General features: G+C 40.0%; 1 protein-coding gene across 3 annotated transcripts in view; it reads right to left on the reverse strand.

Moving 5' to 3' along the window:
- LOC102235307 (raftlin-like) overlaps positions 1–25,634 on the reverse strand; it is a 45,949-nt gene that overhangs the window by 7,663 nt on the left and 12,652 nt on the right. For all 3 annotated transcript variants that reach the window (XM_023345220.1, XM_014470134.2, XM_023345219.1), the window contains 2 exons: positions 8,047–8,230; positions 4,320–4,428 (listed from right to left, as the gene is read on the reverse strand). In XM_023345220.1, the coding sequence (XP_023200988.1) occupies positions 4,320–4,428; positions 8,047–8,230 (293 nt within the window). The remainder of the gene's footprint in view (positions 1–4,319; positions 4,429–8,046; positions 8,231–25,634) is intronic.

The following is a 25,634-nucleotide window of genomic DNA, read 5'->3' on the forward strand; positions in this document are numbered from 1 at the left end:
TCCTGGTCTACAAAAAACAATATTTCTGGTAATTTATCAGGTATTTAATTCCATTTTTCCTCAAATGACTCAGTTATCTATTGTTGAAGGCAGCAATGGCTGACTCTTTATTTGTGATGATTCATAAATGACAAATCTGTCAAGACTCCAGAATCAGCCAAATTTAATGGTGAACAGATGAGTTCTTAAAAAAATAAATAAAATCACAGATTCAACAAAAAACAATATACACTTTTTATAGAGATTTTATTTAGCCAGTTGTTTTATTCAGATTAATTTACCACAATTTAATACAACTGCAATTGGCTTTACCTGCACAATATTCTCAAATAGCAAAGAACATCCTAAGAACTTTTAAATGGGCCCTGACCTGAAAAGTGTTATTGATCAGAAGTAGTCATTGAATGCACCTGGGAAGTATCTAAAGCTGTTGGATACGGTCTAACATTGTGCTAATACACATCTGCTAATACGCTAACAGCCAAGCAAGTTTAGCACATGAAAAATATTTAGCACACTTAGCCTCCACTAAATAATTGTTTCCGGATAAATTCAAAATTTTCAGTTGAATAAAATTTCAATAAAATTCAGCCTCCGTGTTGAAGTTAAAACTGTTAAGAATTCGTCAAATAGACGTTTATATTCACGCTCTTATTTTGAAGTGGGTGAAGACGTGTTTTACGCAGGAGTTCCGTTTCCTCTCCTCACGTTTTCCGGCCGTGCCGTGATGATGTACAGCAAATGCTCTGTACCCAGAATGCAACAGTTTAAATTCAACTGATGTCAAGCATACTTTCTGACTGAAGCTCTACCATGGTTAATAAGGAAAAATCAGCCACTGAATTAAAAGATAATTAGAAAAAAGAGCTGTTTAAATATGAAGCCATTTTATTTCCTGTAATAATAATTGAACTGTCAGAACTGGTTACACTGGGATAGTTAAGACCATAACAGTATAATGAAACAAGAGAAGCGTTTGCCTGTTCATTGATTGCTCTGCTTTTATTTGGATGTTTGGCTGTTCACTTGCTTATAGTGAATATTCATTGTTTATTGGGGGTTTTTTCTGTGTGTGAAAGGGCATTTTTTACAGCGGCACAAATGAATTTGCTGCGTCGGCTCCTTTTATTCCGACAAACAAAGCCTAATTTACACACAAACAAAGGCTGACAGACGCAAGGTGGGTATTCTTCATAATAACAGCCCACCTAATCAACTGGAAAGATCAAATATTCAAATCACAAAAGGACCTCATTATCTGTACACATTCATGTGGCACGTGTGTTTGCTGCCCCCCCTCCAACCGAGCTCGAGCGGTTAATTGTCAGTTGATATTTGGGCTGACAGTTTCAGGCGGACTCAACAGGGGAGAGAAAATCAGATTTCCAGAACTACCGCGGAACAATAATGAGGCACATCTTCCCCTATCACCCACTCTTTTTGACATTTCACTCATCCATGCACGCAGGTTGCAACTCTGAACTGGTTTCTCCAGCACCCACGGACACAATTTACAGAGATCAGCTCTAGTTTATCTGATCATTACGTCCAGCGGGATGCCAAGAGTGGGCAGGGCTGGCTTAGTACTGGGAAAAACAGAAGTATAGGATTTCAAAACACACACACACACACACACAAACCATGTACCCTCTTCTCTGTGTCTGCTTTGGTTCTTATCACAAACTCTCACTGGCAGCTTGCGATCCGATTGGTTATTCATGTCACGCTGCCGGAGCCTATCACATTATGCTCAGTGATGTGCATTTCCATCCAATCAGGTTTTCCTTTGTGCTCGCTGGGTGTTCAGATGCAAATCTATTCAATAGAGCACATTTTCATTTCCCAATGTAGGACTGCCGGGGAATTCATGAGTGGAGACGCAGAGGAAGTTTAACACCAGACACGGGACTGTGCAAAAGTGTTGAGCTACACCTACTTTCTTTACATGTTTCCACCAAAGACTTTGACTTGTGTTTGTTTATGGTGTCTTAAAAAGTATTTCTTCGTGTTTTGGTAGATTTTTCACTTGTTTATGTCTTAATATCCCTTCATAATAGCCTACCTCACAGCTAAAAGTTCAGCATTAACTTTTTATGCATCTGATATTTTATCATACATAATTAGATCTCCATCTTAGACAGACTGTATTGGACACAAAAACATTGGCAAAAGCGCCACGACTCAGACACTCTGTATGCCACACACAGGAATGCAAATGTTGATGTCACATGTATATGACAATAATAACCTCATGCTATCCTATGCAGAGCTCGGTCTGTGCTGATAAAGATACACTCACGTCCACATGCTGAATGCCTGGAGGAGTCGCCAAGGCAAGAAAACCAACTTTTTCTTGTTTGTTTTTTTATTTAATTGTATAATATTTATTTAAACCACAAGGGGGCACTCAGACTGTTTAAAGATCAACAAACTCTCGGCCCAAGCTGGTCAAGTCATCATGAGTTACAGAGACAGACAAAGGAAGGTTGTAATGGTGTGACAGAGAGTAACACTTTCTATAACTTTTTAAAACATCATAATTACTTCATCGACATGAAGTAATGTACTAGATGTGTTACAAATTTGCTTGTTTCCTTCATAATTAAATCCACATCAAGCAAGTTTTTAGATATGCCACCAATAAAACAGAAATAATGCCAATTCTTTCAATTTCTTTACACTAAAGTTACATGAAAAAAAACACGAGAGCCCATTAAATATTCTGTACTTTATTGAGAAATTTTCCATATACTGATAGATGATATCTTAAATAAAATGTATCAGGTGAGGAATAAGTTATGAAACTCCTTATGAGGCCCATTAATAGCTAACCTCACCAACTTTGACTAAAATAACCTCAGGGTGAGTACTTGTCGTCACCTACCAATCTCTGAGGATTTCTGGGTGTGAGGAAAAGTTTTCCTCCAGTCCTCGTTGCCGATATAATCCCCGGCCCCCACTAAAAATAAAGACAGATTGCAAACCCCACAAATATCTCCTTGATAATCAACTTGGTGCTGAAAGAAAACTCCCTTATGGTTTTTGTCCCTTTTTGTTAAATGGAAGTAGTAAAAGAAAAACTAATTTTTTAGTCAGTTCAAGGAAGGCTCAATTGCAATTTAAAAGTGGAATTTAAAATCTCTTCTTTGTATCAATTGTGTAGTGACAAAAAAAAGAACATGTGCTCGAGAAGAGGCTTTTTTATGCTTAAACGAATCAAAGGCTTGAGTGGCTCACATGAACCAAAAGCAAAACTAAAAATGTCCTGGTAAAAGGATTGGAAAACAATGTCTCAAAAACCTTGAACGTCATCACTTTAAAAAAAAAAAAAAAGAAGCTAAATTTAAAGAAATGACTCAAGGCTTTGTCAGAGCTTTATTTGCTCCAATAATGATGCTTTACCTACCATGATGTTTTATCTCCCTTTTCAACTACTCCAACCGTTTATTATTTACCAGCTGCAACACACTGAAGACAGTCCCAAGATATGCTATTCTGTTCTTGCTCAGTTTGATTTAAGTTTATATGTTCTATTTAATGCATAAAAAGGCAAATTTTTGCTTTTTTCCCCAGACATAAAAACATCAGTTTGTGAGAATTTCTTAATGGAGAACTATGTACTTTAGCCAAGACACAACTGTCTTGTTTAATTTACTATATTCTCTCATATACTCAGGAATCTTGTGACCACGTGGTGATGAAAGTTTGATGCGCTATGATTTTTACTTGACCTAAATTTTCAAATGATTATCAGATGAATTAATTAGACATGAGGTCAGGCTGTCATCAACTCGAGCCACTCCAGGCATTCGGCATCCAGAGGTTAGCAAGTCATTCAAATTCCATTAATAAGTTACATTTCAATAGCACTTACACAGACTCGATAGCAGTGGCACATACAGCTCCGGGAAAAATTAAAGAGACCACTTAAAATGATTAGTTTCTCTGATATTATTTTTTCATATGTATATATATGTTTGAGTAAAATGAACATTGTTCTTTTATTCTATGAACTGCTGACAACATGTCTCCAAACTTCCAAGCAAAAGTTTAGTATTTATTTGCAGAAAAGGAGAAATGGTCAAAATAGCAAAGAAAAGATGCAGCGCTTTCAGACCTCATCTAATGCAAAGGAAACAAGTTCATATTCATTTAGAAACAATAATACTAATGTTTTAACTCAGGAAGAGTTCAGAAATCAACATTTGGTGAAATAACCATATACATAATAGTAATAGTCTGAAGTTTCAGAAATGTTTTTATCACTATCATAATACAGGGAAACAACGTAAAACCAAATGAATCATCTTTGTACTGACCTTCTTAACATAGTTCTGGATGGCTTCCGGGTCAGCAGCCTGTTGACTGGCCACGCAAACCTCCGTCTCCAGACGGTTTCTCGCCCACCTCAGCTGGCTTTTCTCTGGACTGGGAGGCGAGACATGAAAAGAAGATGGTCATATGTCATTTAGCTCAGGTCAAATACTGTCTTATTGACCCAAAAATGTCAAGATGCACCAGACCAAAAAGTGCCTTAGCGTCATTTTCCTCTCTTCCTTTAGTAGTTACTGCACATCACCGGTACCATTACACTCATAAGGAGAGGGGGGGCAGAGGGATTGGCTCTAGAGATTCTGGGAGGCGTGCTCATGTTCACCAGCACTTGTTGACCCAGAATGATCACAGCAGAAATGTAATGTCAAATCTGATGGAAGGGGGATTTTCCATTTAAGGGGAGCACCCATTTACCACGGGGACAAAAACCTTATTAGACAGAAAAAAAAGAACCAAATTTCCTTTTGCTCCCACTGCAAGGCACCATCATGAAAGGCGCATTCAGATACGCCTCTTCAGATTTGGATTGAGGTCAGTGGGAAGGCCGTAGTAATATCTTGTGCTCTGAGGCGTGAGTGACATTCTCAGCTAGATTTGAAACAGTAGAGCTAGCTTTTTTTTTTTCTCTCTCTCTCTTTCATTTTTATGGTTTTGATGAAAGGGATGGTGATGACGGGGAGATAAAAGGCAGCGTAAAGGGGACAAAGAGGGGTGATCAGGACAAAAGAGGGGGAAAAAAAAGGTGTGTGCGTGTTTGTGTATGGGATGGTCGCTAAAAGGAAACAGATGAAAGGATGGAGAGATGGACTCTCTTTCAGTGCGCCGTTCCCCTCTGGCAAGCTCTGGTGATGCAATCAGCCGTCTCCACGGTGACAGGTGCCAGGAAGCAGCAGGACAGCTTGGCAGGAGGGGCATCAGAGGAGCAGCCTGGCACCTATCTGTGTGCTGAGTGTTTGAGTGTGCATACAACTTAAATGAACATAATTTACAGTAATGTCCAAAGCTGATAACCAAGCACATTAGATCCTTTGATTGTAAAAGGAAAATCACACAAACAACATAAAATCGAAGTATAAAACCCCATTTTGATCACCAGGGATGCCTTCTTTTTTACAGATTTTATTACAATGGCATCTGTCATGCTTGGAATGATGTTCATAAGTTCTTTAAGTAAGTTTTGAAAACACCAGGAAGTTGTTTTAGTAAATCCACTCATCGATCCATCTTCTATACCTACTTGTTTTTGGAAGGGGTTTTAGTAAATGCAGAAGGGAAAAGGTCAACATGTTTAAGGAATATCAAACATAAAAGCTTTGTTAAAACATAATACAGACAATTAGAAGAGTTTGCATGCGAGGAAATCAATGCAAGTAATCTAGACGTCATAGTTTTGGAATCATCACAAATAAAGTTAAGACGTTAAAATTATGTAAAATTCCACTGTAATAAAGCCCAGTAGCATAATAGAGATACCTAAAGCAAGAAGTCAAAATAAGTTCCCAAATTAGATTCAAAGACATCAATAAAATGAGTCTGACTGATCTGGAGTGCCAACGTGCTCCAAAGTTTTATACCTGTAGCAGCAACTCCTCTGTCATCCCGACTTGAATTGTGTTTTAGAATGATCAAGAGCATCTGATCCACTGATCTGAGAGAACAAGAAGGGATGCATATATGCTAAATTTCTGGGCACAACCTTTAAGAGACATAAAAAACATGTAAAAAGGACTTCAATATGAATTTCAAAATGAAATCCCAGGAAGGCTAGCATACCAACTAGGGAACACACAATCCTAGTTGTGTGTTCTCCTCTGTTTGTAGCAGGTTGAAATGCTGAAGTGTTACTATAGGTTGATTCAGTACAACTAGGTTTGTACTGAATCTGCCAAAACAAACTGGCTGATTCCCTGCAAGACTTGCATGCATTGCAGTAATCCAGACTTCTTCTCCTACTTTCTTCAGCATTTATCCATTTATTGTGATCCAATCAACTCTAAAGCTGCTTCAACACACATGTGGTTTGTTGAAGCAGCTTCAGATTCAGGGTTAACATTCAGTCTTTACTTCAGCGCCTCCCATCATGTTCTGGAGTTATTTTCCCAAGAACATGATATTACCACCACCATGCTTTACTCTGGTTATGGTGTTCTATCAGGTACTGTGCAGTGCTAGTTTTGCAACATTCAGAATTGTGGTCTAAAATTTCAAGTTTAGTTTCATCTGATTGTAGCCTCCTTCCATAAGGTTTTGAGGGATTTTAGCTAAGATATGATTTTTTTTCTTTGGAAGAAAAAGCTTCTATTAATCAGTTCAGACCTATGGGAAATAAAGGAGTGTGTTGTCACATGTACAATACAGCCAATACCATCGAGAAATTCCCACATCTCCTTCATCATTAGAAGCCTCCCTGAACAATTTATGAATTGGTCACATTGTCTAATTTTTTCCTCAATCAGACATTTTAACTGTAGACTTTTCTTTTGTTAGAATCAGCTGTATCCCTGGGTTTCCTTCTATATTCATCTAGTATCATTTCCCAGCCAATCCCCTCTGTTATCTCTAGCTCCTTCATTTCCCCACAGCTGCAGTCAGTTAATCAGACTCACCTGTTTTGCAGCAAGCAATCAACCTTGTGCCCTAGAGTTTTTCTATAAAATTCCAAGTGAGTTTGTGTTCCACCTGCGATTCCTCGTCTATTTTTCTCAGTCTTTTCATTATTGAATTCACTATAATCAGAACCCTTACTCCATCTCGCCACCACAAGAGCCGTTCTTGACACCTGCAGACCCCAACTTCCTGTGCAGATCTTTCTGCCTCTATGTACTTTTTTAAAATCTAGGCTAGATTAATTCTTAGGAAAAAAAAAAACTTGAGTTGAATACGTCCCAAAAATCAAACTGCTGATATACAAAAACTGTAGAAGAAATATTCAAGGTTATGGATGTACTCAAAGGGCCGGTTATGGAGGAATGGTTTGATGAAACCTGTTAAACCGTCAAAATATGATGCACTCAATGAGTACTCCATAACAGAGATGTGCACAGATAGACACTAGATGGTGAGCTCCTGCCCTTTCAAGTGCCACACTAGATGCCCCTTTTTTTAATACTTGAGCACCTGCCCGGCAATTTTTTCTGCACACCACTGCTTCTTAAAAGTAAATAATATTAAACATCTTTTCACACTGAGGTAATTTGGTAGTATGCAAATGAAAACTATTCTAATTTGATTGATATAATACTTGCGCATACAACTGCTATCTTAAAGGTTGTATTCTAGGTTTAAGAGGACCACAATAAAAGTTATGGCAGGCCGGATTTGGCCCCCGGGCCTTTAGTTTGACACATGTGCTATATAGTGTAGCTATCAGTTGTGCACGACACAAAAAAAGTGAAAGAATTGGGATAGGGAGCTAAACCCAGCCGCTTTAAGAGGCTGAATCACCCACGATTAATTTTACATTAACAAAAGAAGGTGAGGAGGCTTGTGATAATGAGTCTCTGTTGGCTCTCGTGTCAAAACAATGAAGTCGCACCAGCAGGCACCCTCTAATTGTTAGCTAAATCTGGCTGCAAGCTAATCATCTCATTTATCTTAATCAGCCCACAGTGGTGATATTTACAGTTCAAACCACTTTCTTAAGCGGAGGTGGTAATGATGCTGGGGGGGAAAAAACCCCAAACAAAACAGAGATGCGTTTGATCTTCTCACCTTTGAGTCTCTCGGACCAACACGGCCCGGTGGAGCTGGCGCTGGATGTGAGCATGGCGAGGGCCGCAGGGGTGGACGAAGGGGTGGACTGCCACCAGGACAAAGCCCTGAGCGTACAGTTCCCTGACCTGAACTGGCAGCTCTCTGACCGATGACAGGCAGAGCACAGACGACACCGACACCTCTGTAGGGAGAATGGGTCGAAGGAGGAGAGTTTGGGGATTGGAGGGTGGGGAACAACAGGGTTAGACAAGTAGGGTTAATGGGAAATATGCATGGTCAAAACAATTATGGTGACACTTACAAAAGATGAGGCAAAAAAGCTGGAACAGAGAATAGGAGGAGGGAAGAAGGGAAAAAAAGGGCCAAAAGGCATAAAGGAACAAAGAGAGAGCACGTTTCATTATGATAATTCCCACTGAACAACAACACGTGGCATCTTCACGCTAAATCTGAAACCAATTACACCAGGGCTATGAGCCTGTGTCCTCACTGTCACCGGCAGTCTGGCTTTTGGAAAACACAGGCTTGCAGAGATTCATCTGAACATTCGCCCATCCATATTAATGCAGAGCGGGGTTTAATACGTTCATGCCGACACGAACAGACACCATCCTACAGAAAGGCCGGGAGACAATGCTATCACCCTGCTTGTTTGTTTACGTGTGTGGTATCAGCAAGCAATTGTGAGTGCAGACCTGGTCCCTTATTACCAGACATAATGGAAGGAAAACCTGTTCAGCTTAGTGGAAATGGTTAGGGGGAAGCTTATCGTATGGAAACAAACCATCGCAGCAAATTCGCCGACAACGGTGAGAGGGTCCCTCCTGAGGTCAGAGCATTGTGATGATTAAGGCTTTTTGTACAGTAGCAAGCTTTAAACGGAGCACGTCAGATGCTCGGAAATTTGTTGGCATCTCTTGTAAAGATGTGTTGAAAGCCTTCAAATTAATTCCTCTTTTGTCGCAGAAGTGTAATCTCACATAGGCATTAAGATTAAAATTAGTCCGTTATTTAAAATTTTATTCAGTGAGGAAGAGTTCTAATTTTTAGAAATGTTTATTTTTAACAAAATCTGCGCTGGCACACTTGCCGCACAGACTTTCTACTGGATTCCATATGTTGGTTTTGTTTGTAATAAATAATTTCTGTGTTCATTTCTGCCTGAAAGCCGGTGCTTCAAAAAGTTTACAATGCCATGCAGGCCTCACAAATCCGCCACTGTCCATGACAGTGGCCATTAAGAGCTTTTCCACTAATTCTTGATTTGTTTTATTCCAAATGCAACTGGCTCAGTTAAAGTCCCCCTAATGTGCAGTAAATGCAACATGTTGACTTCTGTGATGATAGGACGGAAAAGGCTTTTTGATAAGTAAAACGCAGAATCTTGCACGCGTGACGTCACAAAGCAAATGCAATTTTAGAAGCTTGGTTGCTATGGTGACAATTACCAAGATAAAAAAATCCAATGATCGTTCCATCTCGTGATATGGAACGATCATTGGATTTTTTTATTTATTTTTTTTCAGCATTGGATATCTCTAGATAAGAGTTTGAGTACAGAGTCATGATTCGCATAACGTTTGCATGTGTGTTTTTAAAAATAAAAAGAAATAACAAAAAAGCAACATACCTGCAACATTTAAAACAAAGACAAAAACATCAACAGCTATTTACATTACATTACGAGTCTGAATACATACGATGATGATGTAAAACGTTCAACATTTAAAACAGAAACAAACACAAGAAGCTATTTATATTACAGTTAAGAGGCTGAATCCCAAGTCAAAAAAAATACAAAACTGTCCTTTCCTTTTATGTTGTTGTTTGTTTTTAAGCCTTTTCTTATTAAATAAAGGAGTACAATAAAAATGAAACACTGACTTAGAACTTGCAACATTTAAAACAAAATGACACTGTATGGCAGGGGTCTCAAACTCCAGTCCTCGAAGGCCGCTGTCCTGCAGTTTTTAGATGTGCCACAGGTACAAAACACTGGAATGAAATGGCTTAATTACCTCCTCCTTGTGTTGATCAGTTCTCCAGAGCCTTAATGACCTAATTATTCTATTCAGGTGTGGTGCAGCAGAGGCACATCTAAAAGTTGCAGGACAGCGGCCCTCGAGGACTGGAGTTTGAGACCCCTGCTGTATGATGTGTTTCAGGCCACTTCATGTATCTGAAGGGAGTGAATGTGTCTGTAGCCCATTTTGCACTGCACAGCCAGACCCGGGCTGGCCCTGGTCAGACCGGGTCAGCAGGGCTGATCATTTTTGCATTAGCACTTCCAGCCCGGTACCACCCGGCTCCCTGGAACCACAAGAGCTGCAGTTCCAATCGGGCCGACCAGACCGGGCCGGTTTGGAGTTAGGTGTTGATTGGTTCATTGGCTGCCGGGGCGGGACAAAGATCCGATCTCTGGATCAGAGGAGCACTAGGCTTTCTCGATGGCCGTCATTTCAATGTGCTGCATGAATAAATTCTCGTTATAATCTATTCTCTCCATACACTGGAATTACAATCGCCAGCAGGCAAGGTGGGTGAAGTGGGAAAACAAACGGGAAAGGGTGGACAGACCGGGAATCGACCGCCGCCGCAGTGATTCCCAACCGTAGTCCTCCAGTACCCATGCCCTACATGCTTTAGGTGTCTCCTTCTCCTGACTCAGATGAATGACTGATTGACAGACTTTTGCAGTATTTGGTGGCTGCAGAGGAGGTCATGCAATCATTTGAATCAGGTGTGGTGAAACAGAAAAACATGAGTTATTTTTACATGAATTAAAGTATTAATCTAACAACAAGGTTGTTAATCACATAACTTTAAAAAGGTTGGGCTTTGATGTGATGGTGTTTCTTTTTCAAATCTTTGTTCTTCCGGGATCTATATTTTGCTTCCTTCTGCAAAGCCTCTATGATCTCTATGGCCTCCATCTCATAGTTCTCTGCCTTGATCCTTAGGGTTTTTTCCTTTTCCAGCAAGAGGGTGAGTTCCTGGATGTCTTTGAGCAGAGATCTCTGTTTCTGGTCGTCTGCCTGAAGCTTGTTGGTAAAAAGTACGGTCTCAGCCGAGAGCGTCTCTGTCAGCTTGCAGGTTTTCTCGAAACCCTGGTAAAGTATATCAATTGCCTTCTCCAATTCCAACTTACCTCTTTCTGCCTCTTCTCTCAGAGCCCTTTCTTTCTGGAGTTCTTTGTCCATTTCCTCCCGAAGAAACTCTACAGTTGTCAAGAGAGCAGCATTTTCAGTCTCTCCTTGGAACCCTTAGTGCAAACTCCCCTTGGAGCATTTTCTCTACATTTTGGAGTTCGAGTTCAAATTTATCCCGATCATCCAAAGTGATCTCAGTTAGAGCCTCCTTGGACGTCTTCTCCATGTCCTCAAGCTTTTTAAATAGTTGTTCTGCAATTTCCACAACTTCCTGTTTATCTGCCTCAATTTGGGCTTTAAGTTCTTGCTCCGTTTTCAGTTCCAGATCCAATATTTCTATGAAATTCTCAGCCTTGACCCTTAGTGCTTTCTCCTCTTGGAGCATTTTCTCTACATTTTGGAGTTCGAGTTCAAATTTATCCCGATCATCCAAAGTGATCTCAGTTAGAGCCTCCTTGGACGTCTTCTCCATGTCCTCAAGCTTTTTAAATAGTTGTTCTGCAATTTCCACAACTTCCTGTTTATCTGCCTCAATTTGGGCTTTAAGTTCTTGCTCCGTTTTCAGTTCCAGATCCAATACTTCTAAGAAATTCTCAGCCTTGACCCTTAGTGCTTTTTCCTCTTGGAGCATTTTCTCCAGCTGTTGGAGTTCCTGTTCAAATTTGTCCCTATCATCCAAAGTGATCTCATTTGGAGCCTCCTTGGACGTCTTCTCCATGTCCTCAAGCTTTTTAAATAGTTGTTCTGCAATTTCCACAACTTCCTGTTTATCTGCCTCAATTTGCGCTTTAAGTTCTTGTTCCGTTTTCAGTTGCTGATCCAATATTTCTAAGAAATTCTCTGCCTGCATCCTCAGTGCTTTTTCCTCATCGATGGTTTTCTCCAGCTGTTGGATTTCCAGTTGAATCTTGTCCCTTTCAGCTGAAGTGATCTCAGTGGGACCCTCTTTGGACATGTTCTCCACATCCTCAAGATTTTTAATCAGTTGCTCTGCTATCTCCACAGCTTCCTGTTTGTTTTCATTCTCCATCTTCTCCTTAAGCTCCTGAATTTCAAGAAGCAAAGCCTGCTTCTCCTTTCTCTCCTCTGAGACAAGGTCTTCATAGTCGCGTCTGGTGTTGAATTTCTCCATTGTAATGGCCGCAACATCTTGGTGCAGTCCCTTGATCTCCTGCTGAAAGATGTCAAACAGCTCATTGTTAAGGTGATAGACTAAGGGTTTCGGCCGTTCTTTGATTGTTTCCTGCCGAAGGATCTCTACAGTTTTCAAGAGAGCAGCATTTTTACTCTCTTCTTGGACCCTTAGTCTTTTTTCCTCTTGGAGCATTTTCTCCAGCTGTTGGAGTTCCAGTTCAAATTTGTTCTCAAATGGAGCCTCCTTGGATGTTTTCTCCATGTCCTCAAGCTTTTTAATTAGTTCCTCTGCAATCTCCACTGCTTCCTGTTTGTCTGCCTCAGTTTGGGCTCTACGTTCTTGTTCAGTTTTCAGTTCTTGGTCCAATATTTCCAAGAAATTCTCTGCCTGGACCCTTGTAGGGGGAATCTTAATGGCTTCCCTTTTCGCTGAATCCCTTTCTGCACAAAGATTTGTTTCATTCTTCAGCTTTTCCTGGAGCTCCTTCACCTCTTTCTGAGCCACAGCGAGATCAATTTCATGCTCAATGGTGAGCATCTCAATTTCCTGATGATGTTTCTTTTGCATCTCCTTTATCTCTTGTTGAAGTTCCTGTATTGTGGGGCAGCACGTTGTCTCATCTCTGCCCACCAGGCCTTGGTTCTTGGAGTCAGCTTTCTCCAGCTTCTCCTTAAGCTCCTGAATTTCCAGAAGCAAGGCCTGCTTCTCCTCCCTCTCCTCTGAGACAAGGTCTTCATAGTAGCGTTCTGTGTCTAATTTATCCATCGTAATGGCCGCAACATCTTGATGCAGCTCCTTGATCTCCTGCTGAAAGATGTCAAACAGCTCGTTGTTGAGATGATAGGCCATTGGTTTCTGCATTCTGGTTTATTCAAACAGGTTTTGCTCAAAACAATGTTTTCCGCACAATCCGCACAATTCGCACAAGCCGCACAGTGAAAAGTGGGTAAATTTCTATGGAACGGTGTGTCTTTATAAGATACAATTCTTGTGTATGATGCATGAAAAGGTCTGTGATGTCATCATTGATATTACTATGGCAATAGTTCTCTTGTGGGCTTGTAAGCTTTCTCGGAATCTTATTGGCTGAATTTATTACAATACAAATATATGGTTTATTTATCGTAAGGGAAATTGGTATGATATATATATATATATATATATATTCATATATATATATACCAGCTGATAGTTGTCTGTAATTTGGACATGGTGAAATACAAACAGCATCTGTTTTATGAAGTACATAAAACAAATGCTCAGAGTAACCTCACCTAGGCCTGTTAAGTCCCTGTCAGATATTCTTCAGAAATAAATTTACAGATGAGGAACTTTTACTGACATGTATCACACGAGCAAGTGTTACAGAAAAAAAATCTACGAGTTTCAAATGTATTTAAACCAACCTTTACTATTTTGGAGAAAGCATGAAGCAGTGGGAAGATCAGTGTCGATTCAACAGCAAGAAAAAAAACTGAACGAAAACATTCACAATGATGCGAGGACAAATTCTGGAAAGGGAGAAATGTTAGAGGTTGTCTTTCACTTTAACTGCGGAAAAATAAAAGTTAAATTTGAGTAACCTCGAGTAGGCCTGTTTACTGTCTGTCACATTTTCTTAAGATGTACATGTACAAATGAGGAACATTTACTGAAATGTATCACACTAGCAAGTGTTACAGTAAAAAAATCTGTAAGAGTTTAAAATTTAAGTGACAGTTTTTGGAACGGATGAAGGAAATTACAAACTCATAGTCAGCACTGACTAATTGTGCTGCCATAAATAATGCAGTAAATCAGTTAAGCTGTAGGTTTTCTTTAGAGGTATGTGTTTACTCTTACGCAGGGATGCACAAACGGCTTGGTGAGCAAAACCTTAGGGAATTACAAGATTCTAAATCTAAACTTCTCTAGGAAATGTAACAAACTGTATATTATTCTTGATACTGATTATCACTTATTGTTTTTCATACTTCAATTGTGCTGTACTTTAAAACCCTCACATGTGGTCACATATGCACCCCCCCCCCCCCCCCACACACACACACACGCTTACACACAGGTACACTGAGCACCACTGCCATTGACCCTCCCCAGAGGTCATGAGAATCACCCTGTGGTGGCGTTTGAATGGTAGCTTCCAGACCTTCTTAGAGGTGGGAAGGACTTTACCAAATCAAAGTGTCACAAAGTTGGTGAGCAAATGTCATGACCATCCTGAGCTGCTTAATAGGCTGCTTAATATGTGGCGAAAGACTGGCAAACAACAAGAAGTCAAATGTTGAAAGACATTTCGAGAACAAACACTCTGTCTTTGCTAAAAAATATCCCGAGGGAGAGGAGAGAAAAAAGGCCGCTTCGGAGCTGATGCGAAAGGCTGAAGCGTACGGAGCCCCTTAAGGGACATGGGGGATTTTTTTTCTTTTGCATTACCTCGCAAAACTTTTGCGTTCCCTCGCAATACTGTACTGGTCAGTTATGCAGCATAATTGAATACTGTAAGCCTTTCTAACGGTGGGCGCCGTACTTTCTGCTTTAATATAAAGTTATGTAAGGTTTTTACATAAATGTTAGTAGCCTATCTTTTTGTGAAATATCTGAAGTTTTATATCTTTCTTTAGGATAGAAAGGCACCACAAACCTACGATATAAACAGAAACTTTCTGTAAGTAGGAAAGAAATAAAAACACATTATAATTTGGACTATTTCTGAGTTATTATCGCGGGTAATAAGTCATCTGACAGTTTTGATTGTGTCTCTGTTGTGTTCTAGTCTGAATGGTTTAAAGAGCTGCTTTCAGTGCCGCTCCATCTTAGCCTTATCAGACATAAACATACAGGAAAAAATAAATCGATTTTCAATCAGTGTTTTGCACCAAACAGTTAATAATAATAAACAAGTTTTCACTGAGGCTCTCTAAGAGCCATATGAATGAAATAAGTAATTATTGATATGACAGGAGCAGGAGGCTTTGACACTTAGGTGTGTTGACGTGGGAGTGACGTCACCAGGTATGAATGGGAAGGATACTGGCTTTGTGTGCATGAGGAAGCGGTGAGCGGGGCGGTCAGTCCTTGCAAAGTTTGGAGCCTGATCATCAAAATGGAATAAATCGATAATTGTGACAGAATAAAGAAAAGGTTTGGAGTTGATTGATACACGGACAGATGAGAATCCCCAAGTTAACCCAGTGCTGCCCTTTACCATCATTAGTTTGTCGTGATTTTAATAATAAAAACTTGTTAATAGTAAAAACTGTTTGGTGCAAAACACTGATTGAAAATTGATTTTTTTACTGTATGTTTATGTCTGTTAATAGTGGATTATCTGGAAAGGTTTGGGCCATTTTGTTGCAGAGTCCAGTTCTGCTTTAGCTTTAATTTTTTTAAGCAATGGGCTCACATTTTCCTCAGTTAACCCTTAGATACATGGTGGAGTAGTATGGAAGCACATGATAGGAAGAGGAAAACACCACCATTCTGCTCTGCCAATGCATGGTGGCTAATAAAAAAAGTCTGAATAATCTGCTTATACCTGGTCAGAAGTGACAAAATGGAGGTGACTCAATTGAAGATGATTTCATTTGCTGGCGTAGTCAAGTTAATGCAAGAAGTTATTTAAAATCAGTGGATGTCTGCTAACTTAATGGCATTTCCTTTTGCATCTTCAATTTTAAAGAGAGTCACGGATAAGACGTAATATTTAGATTCTAAAACATGAAGTCATGGATTACCAATGAAAAGTTCCTGGACAGTCCAATCATCTCAAAAAGTAAAAGTACAAATTAGGAATTATTTTTGGTTTTTAACTACCTCCTGAGATGGATCCAAATCAATGTACTCAAATCAAAAGTGGGATTTTTCAATAAATGGGGTGCCAGGTGTTTGAGAGGACGTAAACAACAGAAACCAAGTGGAAAAACAAGCCAGCAACAAAAAGGGAAGAAGGTGTTGCGGGGAAAATGCAGAAATAGGGCTGTCTGTTTCCATCTCGACATTTGTCATCCTCCTCTACTCAGTCTCATTTGCATGGGTCTGGAGATGAGAAAATAACCTGAATAAATTAACCAGACACACAGCAACCGCATGGACACACATCCACGCATAGATTGAGCGGAGGGGGCGGCGGGCAGCTGGGCGGTGGGTTCTGCAAGCCATCTCATTTTCAATTTGTTCTCCATCATCTGGCGTGTTCACTCAGACACACAAGCACACGAGAAGCTGGCAAGAGTGTTAGGATACTTGCACGTGAGTACACACTTTTCTGACTCCCATCTCACTTAAACAAAGTGAGAAGAAGAAGAAAAACATAATTTTGGCATAAACGCTTGGAACTGAGAGAGCTTTTCATCAAGCCAGCACTTAAACGGGTGTCTGTGGAGACTTATCAAAAGCAGTGGAGTGGTAATAATAATAATAATAACAGCTGGGGATGAGGGTGGAGTTGTGGAGTTGTAGAGCTGGGGGTGGGATATGGAAGGTGGTGTTGGTGGGCGGGGGGGATAACAACGATCCTGTCACTGTAAACAGTCATTAGCTGTCATTAGCTCTGCTCGGCTGGCACTCACCCACCGACGAGACGCAGCCCGAGCTAATTCAGCCGAGACATCCAGAAAGTTATTAGGGTGTTATGCGCTGCGCTTAAGGCTGGGAAGCGACTTCATTTATACTGTCTGCCACTGTGGGATTTAAAATAAAAAATAAAAAAAAGGGAGGCTGCAATCCCTGCTCCACAATGGGAGCATGGGAATGGCTCAGGGCAGAAAAGCTGGTTTTATAGAGCCAGCTGTGGAGGCCAAGGGAAGATGGTATTAGCACAGTGTACAAACTCTGTGTGCGTTTAACCACGCTGAAGGTGGCGATGTGGTTTTGAGGCTTTAAAATGTTGGGGGAGTGTTTTATAGAGTGAGAATATATTCGAGGTGGCATTGTCAGACAGACCCAAAGAGAATCTGAGCGGCTGTTCAGCTGTTGATCCCTGATATTCTATTTTGATCCCCCAGCAACCGCTCTGACCACATCAGTCACACGCCTTGCTTTTTGAACCAGACTTTACAAGATGTTTCCGGAGCCATCTTCAAAGGAAATTATTAATTCCCCTTCTACTGTACAAATGTTGAGTTTTCCTAATGAAAGTGGAGGACATTATCTCTGCTGTGTGTGTATGAACCAATTTTTCTTTTTTTTTTTGTCCGTTTAGTCTGTACGCATGTGGAAGCAGAGTTTCCACTAAGCCTGCTAGGTGATGCAGGCAGATTTACTACTTAAAGCACCCCTCAAGGCTTATCCCTGTGCTTGCTGGAGGTTCACGTTTATTCAAATAGCCTTCTAATGACTTGCAGAGGTTTTACGAAAGGGAGTGGGCCAAAACAGTATCTATAAAATAATCAACATTCCAGCAGCCAGGAGCTTCCATGCTGGTTTGGGAATGTGGACAAAAGCTACTAGTTTATAGTGATGCCAGACTTGGCAAGCCAAATGCTGACAAATGGGAATTTTCTTTTAGTAAAAGCACTAAGAACTCCCACTGCTTTCAGTCTATAAATGCATTGGCCAACCATCTGTAATTTGATGCACTCCATTTTTTTAATTTAAGAAAAATCTGATATAGACCTGGGACGTTTGCTTTCATGCATAGATGATAATCTTGTAATTTGTTCATTTTGACATGTATCAAAGAACCTGTGGCATATTTGTGCTTTTATGGAGAGAAACAGTGGTTATTCTAAAGTTACCTGCCTTGACTGGTGACCAGCTGGTTGGAAACTCAAATATCCAATCTTTTTCTATCAGATAACCCACTGCACGTTATCGCCATCAGGTCAGGCCGTCAATGACTCTCTTTGGTATGGGGGCGCAGTTACTGAGAGGAGCAGACTGAAACGTAGATATTTTCAGTGACAGTGAGGTGTTTAACAGAAAATCAAGTGAGGGGAAGCAGAGATTTTCCAAGAAGTACAAAAGAAAGCCATTTTCTATGACATGTCGAGACAGGTTTGCAGTCAGATCGGGCTGTGAGAGTGAGAGAGAGCTAGGGTTCAGCAAAGTTTCTCTTTTGTTGCTTTTAAGCTTCCATCCCCTGTCATAAAGGAAAATGCAGGATTTAGGAAATGTTGGCAGCCTTTTGAAAATATGAGTTTACATATTTATGTTCACAGAGACTACAGTTTCAGAAAGCTAATGCTAGCCCTATAGCTAACCTTCTAGCAGTAGCCTAATGCTGCTGACATGCATTATTATGTATGATACTAGAGAAAAAATTAAATGTTAACTCCATAATCAATTTCTCTCTCTTCTTTTTTAAAGAGACTGAATATTTCCCAAATAAACCAAAACCTTTTAGTCCCAATAGGGAATAATTTATTAGATAAAGAAAAATCATTGTCACAGAATAGTAATGTGCTATGCTACAACAGAATTCAGACTCATGTTCAGTATACCCCACATAGAAGTCATGGCTCACTTTCTTTAATGTTTTTTTTTAATATACATAAAATTACTTAACTTTTTCTATTTGTTAGTCTATTTACAACCTTCTCTGAATACCCTAAAGGGGCTGCCCATAGGGTATTCTTATGTCTCAGTCCGTAAACAGGAATAAGAACTCAGCAGCTCAGTTTCAGCAGCTCAAAACTGTACAAAACCTGCTGACTGGGGAACACCAACAAAAGTTTGCATTTTTACTTTTATGTGTTTTTGTCTTGAACCAGTTAATTGGAATTGTGAGGTCAGACATCTAAGAAAACCAAAAAATGGTGTGAGCCAGGAAAAGCTTGATCAGTACATCTCTAAAAGTTAATCATTGATTTACCAATCCTTCTTGAAAAGAGGTCTGAGAATTTTCCCAGAAACCAGCGTCAGGTTCACAAAAGTGACTGGCAAGTAGAAGCAGGAGGCAAGGTGAGAAAACATGGCGTGAAGCTTAAAGCGCACGCAGTGGCGATGTACTTGTGAGGCTGCGAAATTCCAACCTGGCTTGCTTTTGACACACAGCAACACTCTGCTGTCCTTGATGGCATTATCTCAAGGCTTGGTGCCAATAAGATTGACGCCCTGTGAAAAATCCTACACAAATATGACTTGAACTATGTCAGATTGACAGCCTTTCAGGGAAAAAAACGTTGACATGCAGCGCTCGCCTTGAAAAGTGTGTCAGGCAATGCAGCTGTCTAAGACTGATGGATCTGTGCAGTGCCAAATTCATCACACATATCCCAGCAGCATGGATATATATCATAAAAAGGTGGAAGGAATACATCACTGTTTGTGGACAGAGGAGACATTGATCATATGATTTTTATGGGGATCACGTACGCAGACAAATACTCTTAGAATTGGAGCATTAAACCTCACACACACATACATCTGTTCTAAATAAAGTCTCCCTGTGGCACACAAAAGCCCTGCAACCAGACACACCAACACACACACGCACACACACACACACACACGTGGGGCTGAGCATTTGATACTTGTTATAGGTTTTAATGAGCTGAGTGGGTCTCTGTCTCTGCAGGACAGAAGAAAGTCATCAGCAGAGTTCAGCTCCTCGTTGCTTCCAGACACAGGCGTCAGTCACACTGCATCACACTTAACTTCTTTCCTCACACATACACCGAGTCCTGACTTCCACTCGCTCATCCTCACACCTCTCTCAACTTCTCCTCGCCCCCTCTCTTCCCCTCCCCGATTCCAAACGCCGGCTCGCTGCTGCTTTGGTTTTTCATGAGGTGTTCTTCTGATACGCCTCCTTGATGTTTTTCCACCGCTCTTTTATTTCCTCCGTCACTCTTTTCTGCGTCCTCCTTTCCTATTCAAGTTTTCCTGTCTCTTTGTTCCTGCTGCTCATTATCTGAGCGCAGCCTTGAAGCGCAGGAGTCTTGGATAAAAAGTCACACCTGGCTGTTTGAGTTAATACTGAGCATTCCTGCTGACATGTCAGAGTAACCAACTGGTGCAGCCACTGAGCTAATGACGATCCTAGTACGTGGAGTATGGTGGCCTCAAGGAGACGCACAAAAACGTGCAAGATTTTTTTTTTTTTTTTTTAATCGGTGAAAAGGTTGGTGAGGATAAAAAATATCTATGACAAAAACCTTTCAGAATCATATTTCTGAATTAAATGTTTGTTTTCTTTTCTTTAAACAGATTTTAATGACGATATATATATATATATATATATATCGTCATTATATATATATATATATATATATATATATATATATGTATGTATTAAAATCTGTTTAAGGAAAGAAAAACATTTAATTCAGAAATATGAAGCTGAAAGGTTTTTGTCATAGATATTTTTATTTTTATATATATATATATATATATATACAGTATATAATGTGCTTTTTTTTCCTTCTTAAAAATAATCTGCCATTGCTTCAACTTTTACGATACCATTCCAGATACAGTCCACATTTTGCAGATGTTTAAGAATTAAATAAATTATTTATTTAAGTTGGAGAAAATGCAGTGGAACACTCCCAAATGCCAACTTTGCAATCCAATATGGCAGCTCCTTGCATCAACAATAGTAAGTTGTGGTGAAAACATGTTTATTTTACAAGTCATACTTGTAGGAGTGAGTCTAAAATCAAAGCTCCGGGTAAACTGAGGAAACTAAACCAAGAGGCGCTACAGAACAACGGCTACCAGGGTGTCGCCATATTGGATTCCTGTCTTCTCAGACTATGTTGGAACGCTATTGACTCGGGAATGACGTCTGTTCCAGCTCAGAGTTCCGACTTCGGAGGTAAATGAAACTTAGCGCAACTCCTCCAACATCTCTGGTAAAACAAAAGTAACATTTTTGAAATTGCATCTCTGTTGTTTTAAGTTGTTCAGCCTGTCTTCGTATGATGTAACATTAACTTTTTTCAGGGAAAATAAAAAATCAGACGTTCTAGTGAGACAGATATTCTCTTATCTTCATGAGTCTTGAAGCAGTAATTCAAATGTTAGCATCTGGAACTGTGGCAAAGAAGACTAGAAAGGCTTCAAGTTTATCTTGACAACTCACAGTGAACAGGATGGTAAGGTTGGTAAGGGAAAATAACTATCCACCTTATTCCTGGGAGGCTTACTGGGGAAATGATTATGGGTCTTATTTCCGGCAGCACCCGGAAGTAGCAGTATTTCATTGTAATTTGTAGGGTTTTTGGCTAATCTATATTCATGATAGAAGTTACATCTCTCTTTTCGGTTATTGTACAATATTTAGTAAAACTTGTTTACGGCCACGCCGTGCTATCAGAGAGCTGTTCAGTACAGAAGAGCGTAATTATGTGTTATTACAGGAACACAGCGTTAAGTTTTGTAACGGAATAACCGTGAATTAACAGCACAGCTAGCAGCTTGTTTCTCTGACAGTAATAAAGAAGAGAAAAGCAGGGAAGTTCTGAGCTGCAGGTTTGTGCCAACAGTATAAAACAGCAGAACTACATAATATTAGCTTAGTGTGATGTGAATTAGATTTTTTTTTATTTGAATTTTAAAAATAATAAAGTTCATGAAGTGGCTGCAGCAAGTGTGTTTTATCATTATGTTTGGATCAGCAAATATAAAACAAAATAAAATATCTGGGTTTATTTAGTCCATCAGAACCAGAACCTCGAGGTTCTCCGTTGCTGAGTGACGCTGCAAATCAGGAGAAATGACCGCAGCTCCTGCGCTTCAGACCATAATACGGATAATCCCCCCCACTGGACTAGAACCGAACCGAATCACACATTAACCTGTTATAGAGAGCAACTTGCCACTGGAAAAGGTCGTAAGATGCCCTTGTGGAGTTCGGGTAACTGTTGTGCTGTTCGTGGCTGTACTCTAATAATCAGACCAAGTTTAATTTGTGGCTGCATCAGCAAATGTGTTTTGAACGTGCTCCTGAAACAAAAAGGCAGCGTTTCTGTGATAAGCGGTAGTTGTCATCACCCACCGACAGCTAAGAAAACAAAAAGAATTTGGATAAAAATTCTAAACTTGGAACAGAGAACCCAAAATGCTTTATGTGTGCTCGTTTCATTGTGTGGATAAAAAGCCAATGGAAGAAACCCCGCATCCGTATCCGAAGCAACAGAGTCATTGAAGTAGCTAAATAAGCAAGTGCGGGTTATTTGCGGCCATTTCTGAAGGTCACCATCCTTCCCCGCAAAAGCTGTAGGTTGCGGTAAAACAATATTGCCACATTTAAGCTGTGATAGTTGATGTTCCCACATATTTTATATCCTAAAAAGCTCTGACGAACGCTGGTGAGCGAGTTGCTAACATGTAAACAAACCGGCGGTTCCGGTTTACGGCGGAAGTTGCGCCCATAAATCACACAAAGCCTCATGAGGGCTAGGAATAAATAAAGAAAACTGGACACCAAGATTCCATAGCAACCACTAGATCAATGAGAAATCTAGTGGTCAATGAGATTTTTTTTGCTACCGTTACAAACATAAATATTTGGATTATGCTAAATGAACTTAAACTATGAATTAACTTCTGGTCAGATGAGGCTAAAATGCAACTTTTCCTCATCAAAAAGCTCAAGTTTGCTGTTCCTAGCTTACAAGAGTGGCAGCACATGTGGTCTTCTGCTGCTGTGGCCCATCTGCATCAAGGTTTCCGACATGCTGATTTTAGCTACCTTGGTATCATCTCAAACCAGACTGCTCATGCTGCTCTGATGCCAACAAAGCATTTTTCTCCAGACAAATGCTGCACACTGGATATTGACACTTTTTTTGGCCCATTTTCTGTAAACCTGAAAGATTATTGTGTGTGAAAATCCCAGGAGATCAGCAGTTTCAGTCCAACTCATCTGGCATCAACCATCATGCCAAATTCACATTTAAAATTCACTCAAATCTCATTTCTTCCCAATTCTGATCCTCCCATTAATATTCAGCAAGTCATCTTCTGCGCACCTTGATCCTGCTGATTTGCATCAAACGAATAAGTTTAAAATTATGTGCTCCTGATTTAAATTTTGTATCATATTTTAGGATTTTTATCATCATTTACTTCCATAACTTTTCAAAAATAACTGATTGCTAAGAAACTGTATAGTAAAGTGAAAAGGAAGTAGGGAGGGACAAAATTATCTTTGTCCCGAGTTTTATTAAGGCTTGTAAAAATGATACATTTTCTCTCTTTAAACATATTTCCCCATTTCTTTAAATTGTTGTATGTTCTTGGCTTGGTTCTGTGTAGAGCTATTGCGACCTAAGCCTCAGGGCTCCCACAGTGATTGCTGAGCAGATTGGCGATCACTGAGTAATAAGACTGTTGAGGAGAATTAGTCTGTTGGTTTCGGGTCATATGGTGCGACAGCCCCCGACAAATAAAGAAAACTGTCCGTGTGTGACCCACGGGGCAAATGTCTGAACCATTCAAGATATTTCTCCTCATCCTCCCCTGGTGCACCACAGGGTCGCTGTGACACGGTGTGAGAGGATGAGGCTTAGTCACACAGACATATTTCTCAGCTCAATCATTGCTTGGAATCAAGGCTAATAAAAACGAACACAGACTCCACACTCATTGGCCGCATTTTTCATCACTCGCTTGTCAAAGGTCAAGTTGGGAAAGCTCACTGTTTCCCTCCTCATCCAGAGCACAAAGTGGCTCATTCTGAGGGCACAATGCAGCTTCATAAACAGACATCTTTCACATATTTCACAATGGCGCCTGAGAGGAGATATTTGTTTTCCCTTCCAGCCTAAGAGTCATGAAGTCACACTGACAGGGAAAAAAATAATGCCATTAATGAAAGCCAAATTGAATTAAAGCATGGATTTGACCGTGGGTTTCCTCAATGTCATGGGCTGACACAGAGATTCCTCTATCTGCCTCTTCCAAACACACACACACTCATATATATATACAAATAATCCCGTTGCTGGGAATGAGGTCTCTCAATCTCCACAAACAATCAGATAATCCTCCAGGAATCCTTTACTTCTCATGGTCTCTATATCACAGATAAAAAGGGAAGGGAGGGAGGCAGACACATACCAATTCACAATCACACACATGCGCGTTCGATTCATAGCAGCTGCCTTTATCCTAAAATATAGTCTGCCCATCTTAAGCAGCTCAGGTGGCATCAGGGAGTTTACCATATAAATGACCTGCCTGCCTGCCGGTAGATAAAACTTACTCCATTGACTGAGTGCCATAAAGTGTTTTGTGCGAGAGTGAACGAGCCAACCTGCTTGCTGGTAGGAACACAGTGTGAGCCTGTGTGTGGTCTCACTCTCTCTGTGTGTGTTCGTTGCTGTACTTCTTATTTAACAGCGTCTTGAAAAAGAATTCACACCCTTGGACAATTTTTTTCCCCTTTTCTTTTTAAAGTTTAACGTGTTCTTTTGGTGATATACTGTATATGAAAGTTCGACAAACTAGGGCATAGTCGTGAGATAGAAGGATTTTTCTTCACTAATAAAAGTATGAGGACTGTGGTGCATTTGTATTTGGTCTTCCTGAGTCAATACAATCTTTTGTTGTACTTACAGCTGCAAATCTTTTGGGATTTCTCTAGCAGCTTCACACATCTAAAAATATATCCAGCTTCAAACAGATTTAACGGAGAGAGTCTGTGAACATTAATTTTCAAGTCTTCTCACAGATTTTCAGTAAGATTCATGTCTAGACTTTAACTGGGCTATTCTAAAACATTAATAAGCTTTGATTTAAATCATTCCACTGTCGCTCCAGTTTTGTGTTTACTGTTGCTCTCTAACTGAAAGCAAAACCGCAGGCCTCTATTTCTCTTTTGAGCACCATCCATCTTTCCATTAACTCCCTGCTGAAGAAAAACTCCCACAGCATGATATTGCCAACACCATGTTACCCGGTGGTGACGCTTTGTTAGTTTTACAGTCTTTTGAATGCTAACCAAAAAGTTCAATTTTGGTCACATCCAAGTAAAGCACCTTCCTTCACATTTTCAATATGCTCCATACAAAACTTCTGGCAAATCACAAGCAAAACATGTCATTACTTTCCATTTTCTCTTTGTATCACTCTTTCATAAATGCTACCTTGGTGAAATCCACAGTCATTAGGTGGATACTGTTTAATAATTATGTTATTTATGAAGGTAAATTGTTGCAATGAATAATATATTTCACTTGCAGAGTTCTCTCACTCTGCAAGTGAAAAAACTGAAAAGTTCAAGAGGTATGATCATTTTTTTTCCGGAGCTGCTGTATCTGTTACAAGAAAAGACAAGTGGCTGTCATGTCTTTGATTTGTTTCTTGATCAGCACCATCATTCCGGGCTGCCAGGAATCCCTCTGCCAAGCCAG

Source organism: Xiphophorus maculatus, chromosome 13 (genome assembly GCF_002775205.1).
Source record: "Xiphophorus maculatus strain JP 163 A chromosome 13, X_maculatus-5.0-male, whole genome shotgun sequence".
NCBI lineage: Eukaryota > Metazoa > Chordata > Actinopteri > Cyprinodontiformes > Poeciliidae > Xiphophorus > Xiphophorus maculatus.